At 38.0% G+C, this 20,205-nt stretch overlaps 1 protein-coding gene across 5 annotated transcripts in view; it reads right to left on the bottom strand.

Moving 5' to 3' along the window:
* Nsun6 (NOP2/Sun RNA methyltransferase 6) overlaps nt 1-20,205 on the bottom strand; it is a 41,830-nt gene that overhangs the window by 20,020 nt on the left and 1,605 nt on the right. The window contains exons 1-7 of one of the 5 annotated variants that reach the window (XM_013121380.3): nt 15,488-15,854; nt 15,012-15,300; nt 13,176-13,331; nt 9,833-9,912; nt 5,742-5,851; nt 4,179-4,332; nt 2,387-2,468 (exon numbers count right to left, since the gene is read on the bottom strand). In XM_013121380.3, coding sequence (XP_012976834.1) covers nt 2,387-2,468; nt 4,179-4,332; nt 5,742-5,851; nt 9,833-9,912; nt 13,176-13,331; nt 15,012-15,086 — 657 coding nt within the window. In that variant the 5' untranslated portion in view covers nt 15,087-15,300; nt 15,488-15,854. Of the gene's footprint in view, nt 1-2,386; nt 2,469-4,178; nt 4,333-5,741; nt 5,852-8,950; nt 9,121-9,832; nt 9,913-13,175; nt 13,332-15,011; nt 15,857-20,205 lie in introns of those variants that run through there. The other 4 variants (XM_040755455.1, XM_013121381.3, XM_021233652.2 and 1 more) reach the window with 4 other exon arrangements.

Raw genomic sequence — 20,205 nt, 5'->3', positions numbered from 1 at the left:
TACAAAAGCAATTCTTCAAAGAAGTTGAAAAAGCAAGTCTAAACCTCATATGGAAACACACACAGATGCTGAATAATAAAAGAACTGCTGGAGGTAAAATCATCCCTGATCTCAAATTGGACTACATACAGATAGCTATAATAATAACAACAGATGGTACTGGCATAAGAACAGACATGTTTATCAAAGGAATTGAAACCAGGCATAAGTTCACACACCTATGGACACCTTGTTTTTAACAAAGAAGCCAAAAATACACACTGGAGGAATACAGCATCTTCAACAATGGTGCTGGTCAAACTGAATGATTGCATGTAGAAGAATGAAAACAGATCACTGTCTGTCATCCTGCTCCTAACTCAACTCCAAATATACCACAGATCTCAACACATGACCAGATACTCTGAATCTGATAAAAGAGAAAGTGGGATAGTCTAAACTTATTGGCACAGGAAAGAATTTTCTGAACACAATACAAATAGCACAGGCATTAAGACCAAAAATTAATAAATGGTTCAAGGAACCATGCAAAAGAGGAGACAGAAAGACGGTTTCTTCAATACACAACAGGACTGATACACAAAGACTCACAAGACTGTACTGGCACACAAAAGACTGCAGATTCAAGCCTGACAGGTCCCGGCACTGAGAGGGACAAGTGGACACAGGCTCCCACTTCTAACCAAGAAGCTATCTGCAACTGATACCTGCTGGTAAAGGGAAAATTTTCTTCCTGATTTTCTCCCATGGTGTCTCACTGGTCATTTTTAAATCACATACCAGGATAGGCCCTATGCTCTGGAATAGTTGGCTAACACAAAACAAACTCAATGATATTTATGAACTTTTTGTTTCATTTTCTTTTGTTTTAGAGACAGACAGAGAGAGAGAGAGAGAGAGAGAGAGAGAGAGAGTATATCTTATTGATTGTTGCTTGTTTTACGGATTTTGGGGGGTATGTTCCTTTGTTGTTGTTGTTTATTGGTTTTGCTTGTTTTTTTCTTTTGAAAGAGAGTGAACACAAAGATGGGTGGGTAGGCAGGTGAGAGGGACCTTTAAGAAGTTGGGAGTTGGAGGAGGAGAAAAACATGATCAAAATATATTGTATAGAAATTTTTTTCACTTGAAAAAACCTGATAGCTCTGAACTAGTTTAACAAAGAGAAAGTGAATATAAAAAAGATCAAATTTTTTTTAGACCAACTAAACTCTGGCCACAAAGCTATAAAAATCGCATCTAGAATACTTAGGAAACACTTAAGTGGGTCTCAACCTCCATAACGCTGTTTACCTTTAATACAGCTGCTCATATTGTGGTGACCCCAACCAAAACATTACCTTGTTGCTACTTCATAACTGTAATTTTGCTATTGGTATAAATCTTAATGTAAATATCTGATAGGCAAGAAATCTGATATACAACTCCAAAGGGATCATGACACACAGGTTGAGAACTGCTGACTTAGAGCCTCCAGTGTACCAGCTCAGACTGGATTAGAACCTGCATCTTAAAAGAGTCTTGTACAAATATGTGTGCAGGACTACAGGAGCTATGTCTCAAGGATTAGCACAAGTTTGATTTAAAGACCTAGGTTCAAATTTTGGCTTTGTTCTTTCTGTCTATTTCACAGTCAGCAAGGCAGGCATTTAGCCCAATGCCTGCTATATACTTTACTTCTTTAAGCCTCTGTTCCCTTATCTATGACTTTAGAGATTTTTAAATGGTGCATGAAGTGGTATATAGATAACACTGGTAGAACATAGCTAAATACTCAGTACATATTCGTTACAATCATTATTATAGTTTTTACTCAGTTTCACTGGTCAATCAATGGGCAGTTATATATAATATTGTAATATTACATGCAATAAAAGTTTCCACTAGGCAAGTGACAAAAGTTTAACTATATCCTCAAGTACAAAAGCTTTAGTCCAGCAGTGGTCTAATTCCTTTGTTATGGAATGACAAGCAATACCTTTGTTTCATGTATGGATACTATGGATCACAAACTGTCTTGTGATTTCTATTTTATAATCATCCCTGAGCTGTTTTTATAGCACTGAATATCACCGTGACAAAAACTATCTGCATTTTGCTCTTAAAATAAGAACCCACAGCTGTACATCAATGTGTGCAACACTTCTGACTAACATTCTGAGATGAAAAGCCGTCATTATATCACATCAGTAAATCACCTTTACATAAAGAAAACAGATGTGTGTTAAAATTAATGTAGGAAAAGAAACCACGAGTGTTCATAAGACTGTCTTAGTATTTGACAATGGCAGGTCAGAATATGAAGAAACTATATAATATTAATAAATAAAAAATAATTTCTAATAATTCATCTGGGTGAGTCAATGTCATTCAGTTTTATTTTACTCACCTGCAAAAATAAGTAACTGGGGAGAACATTATCAAATGAAGGGCTGAGATATATGGGTTCTGTCATTCTTATGCCTATACCTCTAAAAAAATAAGAAATTAAACATTAGCCGGTATAACTTATATAGTATATATTTCTAGGAACACCCACTATGACACATCAAATATAAACTGTTCTTCATTTTTAAGACTTCTTTTACTTAACAAGAAATTTCAATAGTCCTTTGGATTGTTTTGCATTTTATAAGAGAGGTAATCCAAATAAGTAAGTCACATTAACTATTTTAAAAAGCACAAGAGTTACTTTAGAGAGGTCAATAAATTAAAAAGCAAACAAGACCTAATTCTCATTGCTTTGCTCTAGTCTTTCTGGTAACACAAACGTTTTGCGCATGACTGAATTTTTAAGGTGCTCTGCTAGATACTCATATGAAACAGGGAAAGACACCAAGACTCAGGCTGATGCTGAGTACTGACAAAGGCAGCGCCCTCCCCTGCTCCCATCTTTGTATAGAAAAGCTGCCCAGTACACCCAGTACACTCAGTACTGACAGTCCCCATATGACCTTTTCTACCTCTGTCCCATTTTACTAGTGGCAGTGGAGCTTCTGGGAACAGGAAGGGCAGGGACACAGATTGGCATGGTGTACAGTGATTCATAAAGACAAACACTGCACCTGAGTGCCGTGCTCCATAACTATCAAAGAGGGAAAGAGTTCCCAGGTACTGGCAGAGAAAACTGACAGGCTCTCTGAAGAATGGCTACCTTTTACTTTCACCAGAAAAGCAAACATGGTCCAATACATCACTAGAAACACTGCATCAAATGGGGAAATGAGGAACACTGTTAAAATTCAACCAAAGTGAGCAGTCAATGCTATGGACACAGACACATAACTACATCAACAAAACTTTCTAAGGGGAATAAAATCAGGTTCCAACTATTTGGAAAGTTTTTCTTTCTTAGACCTCGAGAGCCTAATCATTTGTTTCTATAGGAGAACTGATTTCATCCATGTAGCAAAACTGCTCCAATATGACAATCTGTCCATGAATGAGGACTCTGGCCCCATTCTAAACAGCTCAGTTCACATGCTTAGCATACGTGTGTCAGGTGCCAGCTCTGGAGTAATGGTGCTCTAAAGGACTCCTAAAACAAGCTGAAGGAACCACATTAATCAGGGCCTTGTGTGTTCATGGCTTTAATCTGCTTAGCGCAACCAACATCCAGATATGATATAGAACTAATTTTATTTCTATGTGGCTTGAACAAATTGAAACATTTAGTTTGACTGTAAACATTCATGAGTGTTACAATTCAGGTCTAATTTAGTTTTGTTTAAAATAATTTTTTATATTTGATTTGCATTAAAATTAAAACTTTTCTTAGACAAAATAAGAATGCTTGAAAAGAGAAACCATAGAATTCTCTATTAAGTATTGTTCTTAAAAGTTTAAACAATTAAAATCTAAAAGGGCAAGTAAAATTCAGTCACTCACCTGGGCTTTCTGTTTTGTTTTGCATAGTTGAGGACTGAAGCCTGGCCTCATGGAGAGCGGCAATGAATACTATCACTGAGCTACATCCACATTCTACTGCTTTGGTTTTTAATCTACTTACCCCTCTTGACCAGAAAAGACCTCTTTCCACAAATCATGGAAATATGGGCTCATTTTTTCCAATTGAAGTCATTGAAAAATTGATGTAGTGTAACAAAATACACCTTCTCACTCTTTTGAGTTTTTGAACCACAGAAAGGATGCTATTTCCCCCACAGAGCTTGGTGACATACTTCAGATCCGGTATCCCATTGAAGATATCTTTACGGCTTAGTTCAGAAACTCCATTTCCAAGAAATACTTTAGTTCCATCGAATTCTTTGGCTCCTTTCTTACATTTCCCTTTAATATCAGAATATACGGAAATAACATCTCCAGCTTTCATAACTAGGTTAAAGAAGAAAATCAGACTGTTAATCTGTGTTTTGGCAGACTAGTAAAAATCATTCAGGCTAAAATGGTTATCCATAGAGACATCAATTATGGACAAGAAACAATCCAATGCTCATTATTTCAGCATAATCCTCAATAGCAACTCAACTCTTAGCTTTTAAATATTCCCTAACATCTAAATGGACAAACGATTTTCCATGAAAACACAGAAATGGTACTCAATACATACTATCTAAATCTTCAACTAAACAGGAGGCATCATCTATATGACTTATTTTCCCCAAATCTAATGCTAAGTAAAAGTTGTTATATAAGCCTTAGTATCATGACTCAACATTCTAAGTTGCCTACAAAAGGATTCAACAAAAATGTACAGTAAAAAAGAAATCAGGGCTAAAGTAGACTAGCAAGCAATCATTTTCCAGATAATTATACACAGGATGGGTGACATCCAGGAACTGAACACATTTATAATAGATCTAAACCAGTGCTTCTCGATACAAATCCAGTAAGGCAGCAAAGCACACGCAGTTGACCATCACCAGATGAAGCCATGAAGAACGCCAAGTTCATCCCACTGTCTGGATTCTAGATGTCACCCTCACAAATGTCTTGAGACTAGATAGAAGTTTTAAGGTAATGAAGTCAGAAATGTAAAATGAACTTCACTACCTTTTGTAAAATAAATGTCTGTGTGCACACAGGCATCCAGCTTGTGTCATGTGTATAAGGGTAACTGCAGAGGCTAGTTACAGGCAGTTGTGAACAACCTGACATGGTAGAAAGGGAACTCTGGTCCTTTACAAGAGCAGCAAGCGCTCTTAACTATGAACATTCCGTCTGTTCACTTCCATTCACGTTCTGCATTTCTCTTTTCCCTAGAGAAATATCACCATAACAGTTCTTAGGTAGAAAAGCAGAACAGTGACAAAAACCTTTTATGTGGCTGCCTAAGTGTCTTAGGTTCTGTTTCCTACTGCTGTGATAAAAGCAACTTAAGGAGAAAGGGTCAATTTGGCTCATGGTTCCATGCTCCAGTACATCACTGTGGGGAAATCAAGGCAGCAAGAACTTGAAGCTGCTAGTCCCAATACATCCAGACAAGAGCACACATGCTAGCAAACCAGGATCCCATTTCCCAAGGAATTCTGCCAATACCAGGCAAGCTTTCCCACCCAATTAACATTATCATGACAACCTACCTCAAATATGCCCACAAACCATGGGATCTAAACAATCCCCTGCAGACTCCCTTCCCAAGTGACTCTACATTGTGTTGAGTAAACTATTCAAAGAAATCATCAAACTTATTTGGAAATACATAACAAACGTGGATTTAATGCATGCAAATTTCCAACTGATCACACTAATGAACTGTAGGGTACCTTAAATTTTATACCTACATTTTGAAGCTGACACGATTCCTGGAACGTAGACATGGGCCCCTCTCAATACTGCATTGCCGCACTGTGCTCCAACAATCACTTCACACTGCTGCTTTTCTATATTCCTTCTAAGAATATTTAAAAACAAAAAAATAAAGGATAATATTCCTAGTACCATAAGCCTTCTAAACGTTTCATTAGAGATAGTAGTGAATGGAAATGATCAATACATACAGTATAAGTACATAAAACTTTAAAAAAAATAAAATATTGTTTGAAAAGACTATCCTGCTTGGTCATTAACAAGCAATACTTGGTCATTTAAACAGCATTAGGAGTTAAATAGATTTTGCTGCCTTCAAATCCTAAAGCATGAAAATACAAAGGGAATGATAATACTTCTAAAGAGGTATATTGTTCCATGGCAAATTATGAATATTTTAAGATAAGCAGAAGAAAATTATTTTCCCTCATTTCTTGCTCAGCCTTAAGTTCTCCACTTTCTTACACTCAGATGATTCTTTTCTCTCACTATTAAAATCCTGGCATCATTCCTAACAGGGAAAACTCTTCAGAGACCAAGAAGGTGCTAGACTGACCGGCCAGTGCTGAGCACTGCATTCCTAATGAACTTCTCTGCTGGCAGTACTCCTCATGTGTTGTCACCACTCACTGTGGAGTAAACTGTTTCCCATCTTTCCCCTATGATATCTGATGACCAAATCTCACAGCACTTGGGAACTTCCCACCTTCCTGGTCCCATGCATTTACATTCTGTGGCTACTTCTTAAAGAGGCTTATTCCTACACCTTCAAAGCATGCCACCATGTATTATGCTAACCACCAGTAATCTTAACACCCAGTTAGTCACAGCACTATGAGACTTTTAGACCCAACAAATCAGGAAGTTGAATCAGGAAGGTAACTTGGAACTTGTTAAAAGAGAATCCTATATAGAACAGTGAAACCAGTCACCAAAACCCAAAGAACAGCAGCAAATATCCTTAGCATTCCTTCTTTCAAGATTTAGAACTGGTATTTCTACTGATGTAGAAATAACTACACAGATGAACCACAGTTTCTCAAATGTGGCTCAGTGGATAAAAGTATTAGATCCTCAGAACCCACTCCTGCAAGCTCTCCTGTGACTTCCACACTCAAGCCCACACACAGATACATAAAACTATTAAAGAAAGGAGAAATATGCACAAAGAATTTGTGCAATGTGGAACCTGTGCCTCCATGGTACCAATAGAATAATCTTAATAAACAAAAGGCAGACTAAGGGGGGAGCACAAAAGGGGAAATACTTCAAATATGTCTCTGTGTCTTCAAATATACTCAAAAAATAATAAAAAATAGAGAAAGAACAGTGAATATACAAAATAACAAAAACAAAAACTGTTTTAATTTAGGAAAACAATGGTAGCAAAATTTCTAAAATAAAATTTAGTTAGAAGCAGGCAAAAATTGCTAATTTTTTTGTTTTTGTTTAGGTTTGTTTTTTTGTGTTTGTTTTTCGAGACAGGGTTTCTCTTTAGGTTTGGAGACTGTCCTGGAACTCTCTTTGAAGACCAGGCTGGCCTTGAACTCACAGAGATCCACTTGCCTCTGCCTCTCGAGTGCTAGGATTAAAGGCGTATGCCACCACGTCCTGGCAAGAATTGCTAACTCTTAGTGAAATATATTTAATGCACATGCACTATTCAAACCAATTACTGAAGCCCCACCATAGTCTGCAGCTGGAAAAGGCTTTTAGTTCCCACTGGAGAAACGAGAAAAACAAAGTAGGAAGACAGACAACTTACGTAATATACTATTGGCAAAGGGCCACTTTAATTCTCACACCATGAGAATTAACTCTGCAGACTGCTTACACAACTCTATTAAATAGTCACTGCATCACTTTTGACAACAATGATAAAATTGTCTTAGTTTCCACAAAGTAAACAAAACCTAATTAAATTCTACTGGCTAACAGCAACAAACTAAAACTTAGTGTGCTATAGCATGCCTAGTATCCCAGCCTAGAGAGACTAAGGCAAAAGGATTGAGAGTTCCAAGTCAGGATGTGCTTGCTGTACAGCCTACCTATCTACATACCTCATATTCCATGTGAGGAGAGAAAAGAAAACAACATAGAAAATTAATGAAAGTAAGAGTATTATTACATAATGAGATAGCCAAACGCTGAAGCTAATGAACTGCAATTTTGCATCCACATAAAAAATGTAGACCAAATGACCTGTGATCACCATCTATCGTAGTCATTGCTTCAGAAATAAGAAGCAAAATCAACATGGCTTATCTGGGAGAGGAGAAGAATGAATACAAGAAAGTTTTTCAAGATGATGAAAGTGTTGTACACTGTGGTGGGCTGAGTTTTGCTTATGCAGATATACATTTAGCAAACTATACACATGCCATGCCTCTATCTTGAGTATAGAAACAGCACCTCTGTTCAGTTGTCCAGCCTGTTAAATCACATTTTAATTGCAAAACTAATGCATGCTTATAATAAAAATGCTGTAAATAAAACCCCCTTTCTCTAAGATAACCTCATTAGCATGAACAACTGTTCATAGGTGGATGTGGTATAGCTAAACATTTTCTATATATAAATACAAAAAATGTACAGCTTTCTGTTTAATTGCAAAATATTATAATTATTCTAAATGTGGCAGCTAGCTTTTGATAGTTAACAGATCATAAACATCTCATATTGCTTCATAAAACTCTGCCATCTTAATGGCTACATGATTATTTCATTGCATGGATCAAGCAAAACATAATTTATAAAATCATTGTTTTGTTACTATCAAATTACTTCGAAATTTATATTTACCACAACTCAAGTCTAATTTTTTTTTTTTGAGGCAATGTTTCTCTCTGTAACAGCCTCAGTTGTCCTGGTACTAGCTCTGGAAACAAGGCTAGCCTATCATTCATGTTTAAATATTTTATAGCATAATTAGGGACTTTGATGTGCTACTTGGGAAAAACATCCTCATTATAATATACAAGTCTCCTTTTCAATTTTCAAAAATACATCTTCCAAATATGTTAATGAGGAGAACCACACCTGGCAAAGAGTAAGCTGACATAATTGTTAAGTATAAAATTTTACAAACCCAATTACAAAATACAATACTTTTAATTATTTATTTATTTATTTTGCAACTCAAAAAACATTTTAATGCTGGAATCTCATAAGAAATATAAGTAACCTGGCAGTGGTGGTGAACTTCTTTATCCCAGAATTCGGGCAGCAGAGGCAGTCTTGTCTAAAGAGTGAGTCCCAGAACATCCAAGACTACACACATGGAAATCCTGTCTCAAAATGGAATGGAATGGAATGGAATGGAATGGAATGGAATGGAATGGAATGGAAAGGAAAGGAAAGGAAAGGAAAGGAAAGGAAAGGAAAGGAAAGGAAAGGAAAGGAAAGGAAAGGAAAGGAAAGGAAAGGAAAGGAAAGGAAAGGAAAGGAAAGGAGGAAAGGGAAGGGAAGGGAAGGGAAGGGAAGGGAAGGGAAGGGAAGGGAAGGGAAGGAAAGGAAAGGAAAGGAAAGGAAAGGAAAGGAAAGGAAAGGAAAGGAAAGGAAAGGAAAGGAGGAAGGAAGGAAGGAAAGCAAACAGGGCCTGGGAATACGGCTCAGCGGTTAAGAGCATTTGTTGCTCTTGTAGAGAACCCAGGTTCAGTCTCAGCATCCACATGGCAACTTTCAACTGTCTGTAACTCCAGCTCCAGTGGATCTGATACCCTCTTCTGGCCTTTGAAGGCACTAGGCATGTACATGGTATCCTATAAACAAGCAGGCAAACACTTGTATACATAAAATAAAAATAAATAAATCCTTTTTAATAATACAAGTAAACAAATTAAACTTCTAAAAAAATTAGAATAACATCCATCACTGCACTAAACAGATAAAAGATGCATTATTTTCAAGGTCCAGTCCTAGTGTTCCAGCACAGTGCATACCAGAGGATGAAGTATGTGGTTACAAATTGGAGTTCTTAAGAATGCAGACAATACTGTCAACAAGCAAAGATCTTGGGAGAAATATTAATTTAGAAGAATAAAAGGAAAAGGAAACAGTCACAAACCTTGGTCCAGTCACAGGGATGAGTAAGACGTCTGGGAGGGCTGGATGCTGAAGAACAGGAACACTGGATCCACTGAACTGCTGTTAAAAACAAGCACACACAATGGTAGAGCAGCCAGTGCACTCGGTAAACCTCACAGGCTTCTCCATGTCACTTCCAACACCATGATGAAGAGCCCAGTGCAATTCATAAATTCGTAAATTCGTAAATTGCTTCACCATGTCACCATCTCCCGCTGCAGAAAGCTTGATTTAGGCCTGTTTCACCTGTGAGTTACAGGTGAGCCTTGGACACCTAATCAAATCCTATCTCATGCACAGAGTCATCTGACAAGTTTCGGAATAGAACATTAAAGATTGAAATTACTAAATATGATGTATAGCATGAACACTGGAGGCCATGTCATTTTTGATATCAAAATGTACTTTTATTTGAAGTTCAGGATTCTGAAAATCTGTTATACTTAGCTGGTTAGACTGAAAATTCACAGAAGGGCTGGAGCAGTAAGTTACTGATAGACTCACTGAGGGAACTCTTTGCAACTCTGTGGCTACACTAGAAGTTTGAGATAAATTTGATGCCACTGTTTATGACACATAAAGTTATCAAACACCCTAAGTCAGGGTAGTTTTTCTTTGAAAATGTGTTGGTTAATGTGAGCCACTGTATTGTTACTGCAAGCTGTACTTGACATTTATTTGCCTATTGAGGGAAAGGATCACAAGCCAAGGTGTACATGTGGAGGTCACAGGACACCTTGTCAGCGTTCTTCACCATGCAGGTTCTGGGGACTAAACTTAGGTCATCAGGCTTGGCAGCAAGCACCCTTACCCACCAAATCATCTCACCCCTGCATTCCTCCCTCTTTTAAAACATCCTTTCAAAGGTATACTTTATATGTCATAAAATCCACCCATTCCATATATGTGTTGCGATTTTCAGTACATTTAAAAAACTGCACAATCATCACCCTAACCCAGTTTCAGATCACTTCCATCACCCCACAAGTCTCCCAAGTCCTTCTGCCAGCATTCCCCACTGCCATCCTACACAACTGCTCATCTTTCTTTCTGTATAATTTGCCTTTCCTAAACATTTTATGTAATACAAGATATGATATCTTGTCTCTTATTTCATGTCTTGAGATGAAACCATACCATGGTATATGCCAATAACTACTTATATTGATGACCAGTATCTCACCATATGAATATTCTGTAATTATCTGTCACTGGTTGGATCATATCCTCTGTTCACTAAACTAATACTGCTATGTAAACTCATAGCCAGGAATTTCTGAACACAACGTTTTTACTTTTTCAGGTAGATGCTTTGGAGTGGAATTACTAGGGTACACTGTACATTTCTACATAAGTCCTTAGGAGATAACACTGTTTTCCAGAGAGTTCTCACTATCTTAGGTTACCAACTATAATATAGGAAGGTCCCAGCTTCTTCCTTCTCACTAGCCAAGGGACATTATCCCAATATGTGGTCAGAGAAATGTGAGCATAGAACACCAAGTGTTTGTCCATCTGAGCTGTTCTTGGCATACATTGAGTTTGGGGTAGAAGAAGGAAGTGTCCAGGCTCACACTGCTGATCCCCTCTCCCTGCAGAACGAGGAACTGTTCTATCAGTTTCCCATCGAGTGCCAACTGCTTGGGCTTTCCTGCTCAGCTTTATTCCTTTTGTATTATTTTTTATTATTATTATTATTATTAGCATATGTAAGTGCAGTGTGAATGTAGAGGTCAGAGAACAATTGTATGAAGTTGGTTTTCTCCTCCCACCTTTACATGAATTCTGGCTTATGCAACAAGTTCCCTACCTCACTGAGACATCTCAATGGCCCCTCCTTTACTACTTAACTGTAAAGGACTCAAAGTCTAGTGTGACTCTGTCCTACTCTAGATGGTAGCTCCTTAGATGCTATTTCTATCAGACTAGGATACCAGAGTAGGACAGTCATTAGAAATGAAAGCAAACTGGATTCTGTAGCCTTTCACACACCTTCCAATACTCTGGAAACAGTTGCTTTCCTTTTAGCCAAAGGTAAATGTGCATGGTAGTGAATATGTACTTTCTGGTTGTTAAAAAACTGCTATGTGTTATGTCTGTCACTGCTCTCAACAACAGCATCACTAGCAATGAGGAAACATCTTCATGTTTTGTTTAATAATCCTAGTGTCATATGCTCACATGTCCAAGCTAGGTTTTGTGGAGTTTTTGTCTGTGTTTAGAGTTCTGGAACTCAAAACCAAGTCTTACTTGTTTCTTTTGATAGCACCATCACCTGTACAACCTGAAAGTATAGAACTATCCCCCAAAACAGCATGGCATGGCAGATGCTCCACGAAGATGATGAGATTAAAGAGAGAGGAAGAGCCTGGGGGATAGTGCAGCTGGGAAAGTGTTTGCCATACAAGCATGAGGACCCCAGTTTGGTCCCTAGAACCTACGCGTGGGTTAGAAAAAAAAAGACAAGTGTGGTGGCACACACTTGTAATCCCAACTCTGGGAAGTCGGTGAGCTCCAGGTCAAGGAGAGACCTTGTCTCCAAAGTAAGGTAGATGGCACCAGGGGAACAATGCTCAAGGTTGACCTCTGACCTTTACAGATATGTACTTATGCACCTTCCCCTACCCCAAACATGCATACATGTACACACACGCACACACACAAAAGAGATAACTGAATCAATTCCAGTGGCATATAACACACTAACATTCCAATGACTGTATCATATCTCTGAATGAACCTTAGAGTACAAACAGCCCTCCTAATCATTCCATGCTGCTCATTATATGATTAAGTTTATGAATCAGAATGATCTCTTCATATATTTTAAGGATAAAAGCCATAGGGCTTAAAAACTTATCCTAAGTACTAATAAATTTAGAATCAGAATTCTAGCCTCTCTTCTTATGACCTTAAAACAATTTAATATTCATAACTTAATTTTCTTATTTATAGAACTGGACTATTCACAAATGTTTAAATTTCTTTATTCAGCAGGATTCTATCTTGAGTGGAAACATATTAAGAAGTACAGTTACAGCATATACTTAGTTGACATGTACTGCTTAAATGCTGCCAACCTATCATAAATGTATATGATTTAATTGAACACTAAGAGCATGTAAAAGGTAATATGTCTACATCTAAATATATTCCTTATTCCATTAACTCTTCCACTATGTTTAAAAATTATGAAAATAATAAACTCCACACACTCATAAGTTTAAAAAAAATTGGAATGTCCGATTGTTCGTGGGATTTTGGTGGAGCACACTGTCAGACTATAAAAGTGTAACTGTATAACATATCACACTTGCACAAACCTTCTCAAGCTCGTTGAGCAGCAGACCTCTGACATGCTCAACTGATGCTAAATGTGTATTGACTCTGACAGTTGTGAATGATGGAGGGTGTGCCAGGTGAATCAGCAGAGCTTCAAACCTCCTTTCTGCTTCTTGTTTGCTTGAAGCAGACACAACCTGAAATGGAAAGAACCACGATTTCAATCTCAGTGTGTACTTATCAGTCTTAACATATTTAAGGGTTAGTTTTTAGTTTTGCTGATATCATTTCTTTTCTTTCCAAAGTGGTTTAAAAATAGAATGACCTTTTTATTTTTTAACTCATATACCTTTTGGGTATAAAACTGCTGAAAATGATTGCTAACTGTTTCTTCCTCTCTTAACATACTCTCTATAGGGACCCTTGAGATAAATATGAAACATTTTTTCTCTCCATATAGTCAATCCTCTTAACATAATCTGGAGATAAGACATATAAATCAGTTTAAGTCCCAGCTATTGTAATTTAAAAAGCAGCTCAAGAGAGAAAGACACCGTGTGACCGAATTCAAGTGAAGGTTTTTTTTTTTTAATTAGGAGAAAAGAAAGGTAAAGGGGGGGAAGGGAGGGAGAAACTGACTTTCTGAGACAGAGAGGAAAGAGAGGCAGAGAGAGAGAGCATGCGAGAGAGATACAGACTGAGAGAGGGAGAGAAAGAGAGGGATGGGAGGGAGGTAGCCCTTTTAAAAGGGAACTTAGTGAATAGTCACATGTGGTGCTCTTAGTGACTGCAGCTGAGGGCTTATCCTATCAAAAGTCCAAAGGCAGGCCAGTACAGATGCCTAAATACTGACACCAGCTCTAATAGTGTTCAAAATAAAAAGCAAATTTAGAAAAAAAACAAAACCCAAGTTGCCTAGGGGGGGCAGGTTAGGGTAATCAGAACATGTAAGAATCTTTCTTCATTAGAAGGCAATCAACACTCACTGAGAATTTCTGGGTTAAGTGTGGCCAGTAACAAGTAATTAACACTCTTTTGAAGACTTGCCTGCCAAACCAATGTAGGTGCTTTCACTTAAGTTTGATGCCCAAGACAACCTTTGAAAGTACTTTTAAACCTATTTGATTTTCACAGAATAAATTAAACTTTACCGGTGAGAATTATTTCAAGGTAATTCATGCAAAAATAATGCTTTCCAGCAAGGTATGATGGGGCACGCCATGGATTTGTGAGTTTGAAGCCAGACTGGTATAAGATGTGAGTTCCAGGACAGACAGGACTATGTGAAGAGCCCTATCTCAATAATTAAAACATAAATAAGTAAATAAATAAAGCTTTTGAGATCTAAATCTGGCTTTTTCTTTTTACATATAAGCTTTAGTTGTTTGATAGTTATGTCATTTTGGGTGTGTGACAGGATTCCTTTGACTCTGATCTCACTTCTTAAAAATGAGACCAAATCTCTCTACCAAGATTGCTTAAGACTAAAATGTAAACGTTTATCATCAAACAACCGACAGCATTTAAAAAGGCACTCGTGGTGTGCCGTGGTGTGCCCTTTTCAACCGAGTACAAGAGCATTGCTTTAAAACAACAGGTTCATCTAGTTAAATGGCCAGGGAACATTTCCTGTTGGTTTTGATATCCCTTCATTACTAAGTGTACTGATAGGCACATAACACGTTTTTCTTACATCTAAATGCGAGCACATATATTCATCTTATCCTAGTAAGCATCAATACCTAGGAAAAATGGTTTTAAACATTCCAACAGTCTAATGTCAAAAGCCAAGGCTATAAAGATTATCCTTTAGTCTACTTTCTGCTTCCCTAAAAGTTGTACTTGAATTGTTGCAAATATCTACCTATATGACCTACCTCCTCGTTCATAAAGCTCTGTTTGAGATAGTTTTCAACTTCAGGTCTCAAAGATATCTTATGAAAAATAGGCATTTCTTTTTTCTGTTTTAAGTTGTTCAAGAAAATGTTGGGAAGCGGTTTTCCCCCCCTTTTCTTTTTCTTTCTTCCGAATTACAGCCAACAGTCTTGCCAGCCAATGGCAGAGCACAAACAAAATGCCTTTAGGGGCTGCGTTCAGGAGTGAGCAGGGTCCAGGGTTTGTCGTTCTCTGGGGTGCTGTGAGAAAGCGCCAAACGCCACTGAGACGCTGCGCCAAAAAACAAAAACAACAAAAAACAAAAACACGGCTTAGTGACAAATAAATGTACCTAGATGCAGATCGGAAAACTGGCTTGCGAGGAATTCCACTCGGACATACTATTTTCCAAAACCGCGCCCCCAACTCCGGAGCATTAAGTCGCTTCCTGGTTCCGTCACTTCCGGCGCCTGCGTACCTTTCTCTGCACGCCAAATTTGCATCTGCCAATCATCTCCAGTTCTGATTCCTGAGGGTGGTGCTTCTTCCTGCGAGAAAAGCTGTTTTCCTGGTTCACCCTGGATGGATTGAGCAGAGTATCTAGCTAATTAGAATTAGGGAGATTTTCAATTAGTGTCCCCGGTGCAAGTGGCAGTAAAGGCCACAATGTATTTGAAATTGGATTTCATGAAATTATTTCTCTCCCTGGGACACATGAATCTGACATCAGTTGTGAATCAACATAACTCAAACATAGAGTTATAAATAAAGACGTAGGGGCTGGAAAGATGGCTCAGTGGCTAAGAACATTATTAGCTGCTCTTCCAGAGCTCCTGAGTTCAATTCCCAGAAACCACATGATGACTCACAACCATCTGTAATGAGATCTGGTGCCCTCTTCAGACCTACAAGAATACATGCAGACAGAACTCTGTATGCATAATAAATAAATTTAAAAACAAAGACTATTTACACCATGTGTACGAACGTTTACCCGCGTGCATGTATGTGTACCATGTGCTTGCCTGCTGAATGCCCTGGAACCGAAGTTGTGATGGTTGTGCCAGCATAGGGGTGCTGGCAATGGAGCCAGGGTCCTCTGCAAGAACAAGTGCTGTTTACTGTTATGCCATCTCTCCATCCCAAATACCCACGAGTACTCAGGTAAAATATAAGAGCCCTAATAGCGTTTACAATTAGTCATAGTTAACGCACTTTAGAGCTCGGGAAAGCCTTGATGTGATTAATGATCAATGAGGTGAAAATAATTTAAAAATAAGTAAACAAAGTCAATGGGCTGCTTTATACTTAAAGATGAACAGTTCTGTCTCTGTTGCTTCGTGGGCTTTTTTTGTTTTGTTTTTGTGCTTTTTGTTGTTTTGGGCAGTATCTCACAGATAACTATAGAAAAGGGTTGATGAGGTTTTTATTTTCCTTAAATATTTTAAGTTTTCACATTGGCTTAAAAAAAAGTATCTCCTCCTTTCAATGGCATGCCAACTCTTTACTAGGTGAAAATATTGTGACAATGGCAAAATAATTATAAGCAGTAAACCAAGGCTCCAGGGGCTGAAATAACTTTCCATGGTCTCATTAAAAAAAAAAAAAAAAGGCTTAGGACCAGTAAGTTGTTTTCAAAAAACCAATACCTAATCCTTTTGCAGTGTCATGCATCTTCAATGAATGCATGGGTTCTTTCCTGGCCTAATCATCTGGATCAGTAAAGAAAATGTCTGAGACACAGGTTTTGAAAATGTTGCATGACTTTCCTGAGAAGACGTTAACATCTATTCACCAGAATAAGAAGAGTGCAGTGGCCAAAGACAAACTTGGCAAGTAAAGCTTGGAAAAATAAATTTGCTAGGCTTACTTACAGCAGGATCGAGACTTCATGGGTAGCTAGCCGCACCACCCAAAATTTTCACCACACTCCTATTTTATACAGCTATATTGTAGGCCAATATAAGAGTTGACATAAAACTAGTTTCAGAGAACTACCAATATAAAAGCAGTAGAAGTAACCCAGGCTCAAACAGCAATGGGAGGCACAGATGCATTAAACTCTGGGAAAGGCTACATGTCTATGTGTGCTCTATCCTTGCTGTCACCAGCCATCCTGTTAGTCTCAGTAGACACTGTCCAGCCTGGGAAGGGTGGCCTGTTCTGCTGCAATAGGTAAGTTACATCTTGCTGCAACATGGATGCTTTGACTAGGATTCAGAGGACTAGCCAACCATACAGAGGGATTTGACAGGCCATTTTGTGTAGTTACCCTGACACACTAGCTGCAGTAGAAATCTTTAAGAAGTAAAGAAAACTTGGACTTGAATACAGACTCCACGAGGGAGAAATTTCGTTTCCACATAGTGTACTCATTGTTTGACATATAAAGGGCACTCCCTGAATGACTAACTGAACACACACACAACTTTATGAAGTAGAAAGGAAAGTGCTGTTAAACATATATTTGATATAAAGTATTTCATTACTTCTGACACTTGAATAGTGACCAGACATCTATAATGTTGACTAGATACAACTTTAATGGCAGTTATGTGGATGAATAGGTATGCTAGTGGTGTACAACTGGAACCAAGAAGACGTGACATAAATCTGCAGTTGGCAGAGTGAGCATGTACTGTCTAAGTTAAGGAAGACTCCCAAAGGAAAACACCCATGCAGAAGTCACTGAGTCTATGCATTCTTTAATGGGATAGTATGACCCCCAAGCAGCTACTGATGGGAGGAATAAATTCCAGATATAATCTCAGCATTTTAATCTTGTTTGTGGTACTCTAAAGTTGACCTTCACATAAAAAGTTTAATCCTTATTTAATTTCATAAGGAGGGGTCACAAGGAAAAGGGGGGATCTAGAAAGCCTGACAGGGGTAATAATCTCAAATGACAAAGAAACACTGATTTCAAAGTAGTTTCTTCATTCTCCATGCCAAAAAAAAGTGAAACCAATTTCTATCTAGCTTTCTCACTTTATATTTTATCATATTCACATTTATTTTTTTTCTGTAGCAACTAGCCTCATTCATCTCTGAGGATGTTATTACAGATTGATCTGGGAACAGAATCTTAATTCTGGATTTTAGACTTCTGCAGTAAAGGGAACTTACTCCTTTTTCTTTCATTGCATTGCTTTTTCTCTCGGATTTGTGCGTGCGTGCACAGGTGCAAGTACATATGTGTGCACTTGCATGTGAAAGCTAGAGATCATGCAGCAGTCACAATTGCTCCCCACTTTAGCTAGATTGACCAGCCAGAAAACTCCGGGAATCTGCATGTCATGTCTCTGCATTCCCAGCACTGGAATTCCAGGCAAACACTACTGGTCCAGTGTTGTAGGATATTTGCTCACTGTGTGAATGTATATTGGCTGTGATTGGTATAATAAAGAGCTGGACAGTCAATAGGTAGGCAGGAGGTGTAGGCAGAGAGAGAAAGGAGGAAGAATCTAGGTGAGAGAAAGGGGGCACAGACAAACCAGATGGGTGGTAAATAACAGAATGTAGAGTAATAGAAATGGGTTAATTTAAGTTGTAAGAGCTAGTTAAGAACAAGCCTAAGCTAAGTCCAAGCTTTCATAATTAATAAGTCACTGGGTCCTTATTTGTGAGCTGGCAGCCCAAAGGAGAATCTGACTACAACCCAACTTTAACTCAAGTGCTGGGCATCTAAAAGCAGGTCCTCAGGCTTCTATGGCAAGTGCTTTACTAACAGGCATTTCTCCTTAGCTCTGTTTGTTTATTTATTTTTTAGTCCATGGTGTTCTTGATTCACAATCCTCCTGCATCAACCTTGTGAGAGACAGGATAATAGGTATTTACCACAACACCCAGCTAATCCTGATAAATCCTAAATGTTCTATAAAGATAACATGACATCTATACACATCCTTTTAGGCAAAAATCTAGTGTTGTCAATACAGTATGTCAGCTTTTTAAATACAGTTGGTGTCATCTGAAAAACTACAAATTAGGACCTACAGTGTCTGGAAAGCCAAAGAATGAAGATAATCTAGTTCAGAATGCTTCCAGGATTAAGCACATCAGCTTTTGGATTTGTTCACCTTTAATTCTATAAATTATAGTTGATATCTTACCTGGACATCCTTATTTCTCTTGTTGTGATTATGAAGTGATGAGGATTAGCACAACTCAATACAAATCAGACCTCAGTGAAGATCCACCAGTCCGTCTACTGCAAACCTAAATCCCTGCTGTTCTGTTCTGAATGTATCCTTGCTACTTAGGAAAGAAATGAACAATAAAGATTCCAAAAACAAAATCCCTTTAACTTGAGAGTACTGGGTTTATCTGGTTGTTGCATGAGTCATATCTTCTTAATTGCTAAGAATTTCACTACCGATCTAGACTGCTAGGGTACATGAGGCAGTTCTTGCAACGCTGGGCAAATTATTAAAGGCTCTCACACTTTACTTTTCTCATCTATTAAATGGAGATAATATTTCATGCTTTAGAGTATCACTGTGGACTACACATTAGATAACCTGATTTAAAAGAGTGTTGGAAAAAGGCCAACCTTCTCTAAGTGTTAGATGATATGATCACCCATGTTGAAGGAATAGCTTTCAGTCTTTGCTCAGCAGGAAAGAACTGAAGGGACCCAAATTCTGACATATCAGGAGTTAACTAGTAGTCTGTGCAGTGGAGGAGTGAGCACAGATTTCAGGATTTCAATGAGGTTACATAAATGTGTGTAATAGGTCACACCCTCAGGTACAGGATTGTCACAAAAGGCAGGGTACAGTTGTTTCTAAAGAGGAGAGAAATAGAGCATTTCACAAAATTGTTCAGCTTCAAAAAATTCCCACAAATCTTATTTTACAAACTACCTTGGCTTCCATTGAGCCAGGAAGGAGAGTAAGCATGCCCCCCAAATGATAATACTGTACAAGATGAAGGCTTCCAAGCACCTGTTAGAAGGAACATTTACAAAATATGAGAAGACTGACTATAGTCATTGAGTTAAAGATATTTTGGCCTAGTAAATATTCTGAAATTCAGGAGATTATGCAATCTCTTTGTGACTGTAAAAGGCACTTTCATCAGAAATTTATCAGTATGGTCTTTCCTACTTTCAGGAATAACATAGTAAATTGTTTGCATCAATCACCTACAGAATCTAAAAGTGTCTAACAGATATTTACTGAATGGATTATATTG

This window comes from Mesocricetus auratus, unplaced genomic scaffold (genome assembly GCF_017639785.1).
Source record: "Mesocricetus auratus isolate SY011 unplaced genomic scaffold, BCM_Maur_2.0 Super-Scaffold_100013, whole genome shotgun sequence".
NCBI lineage: Eukaryota > Metazoa > Chordata > Mammalia > Rodentia > Cricetidae > Mesocricetus > Mesocricetus auratus.
The sequence above is the reverse complement of the archived record's forward strand: the minus strand, read 5'-3'. Positions and strand labels throughout refer to the sequence as shown.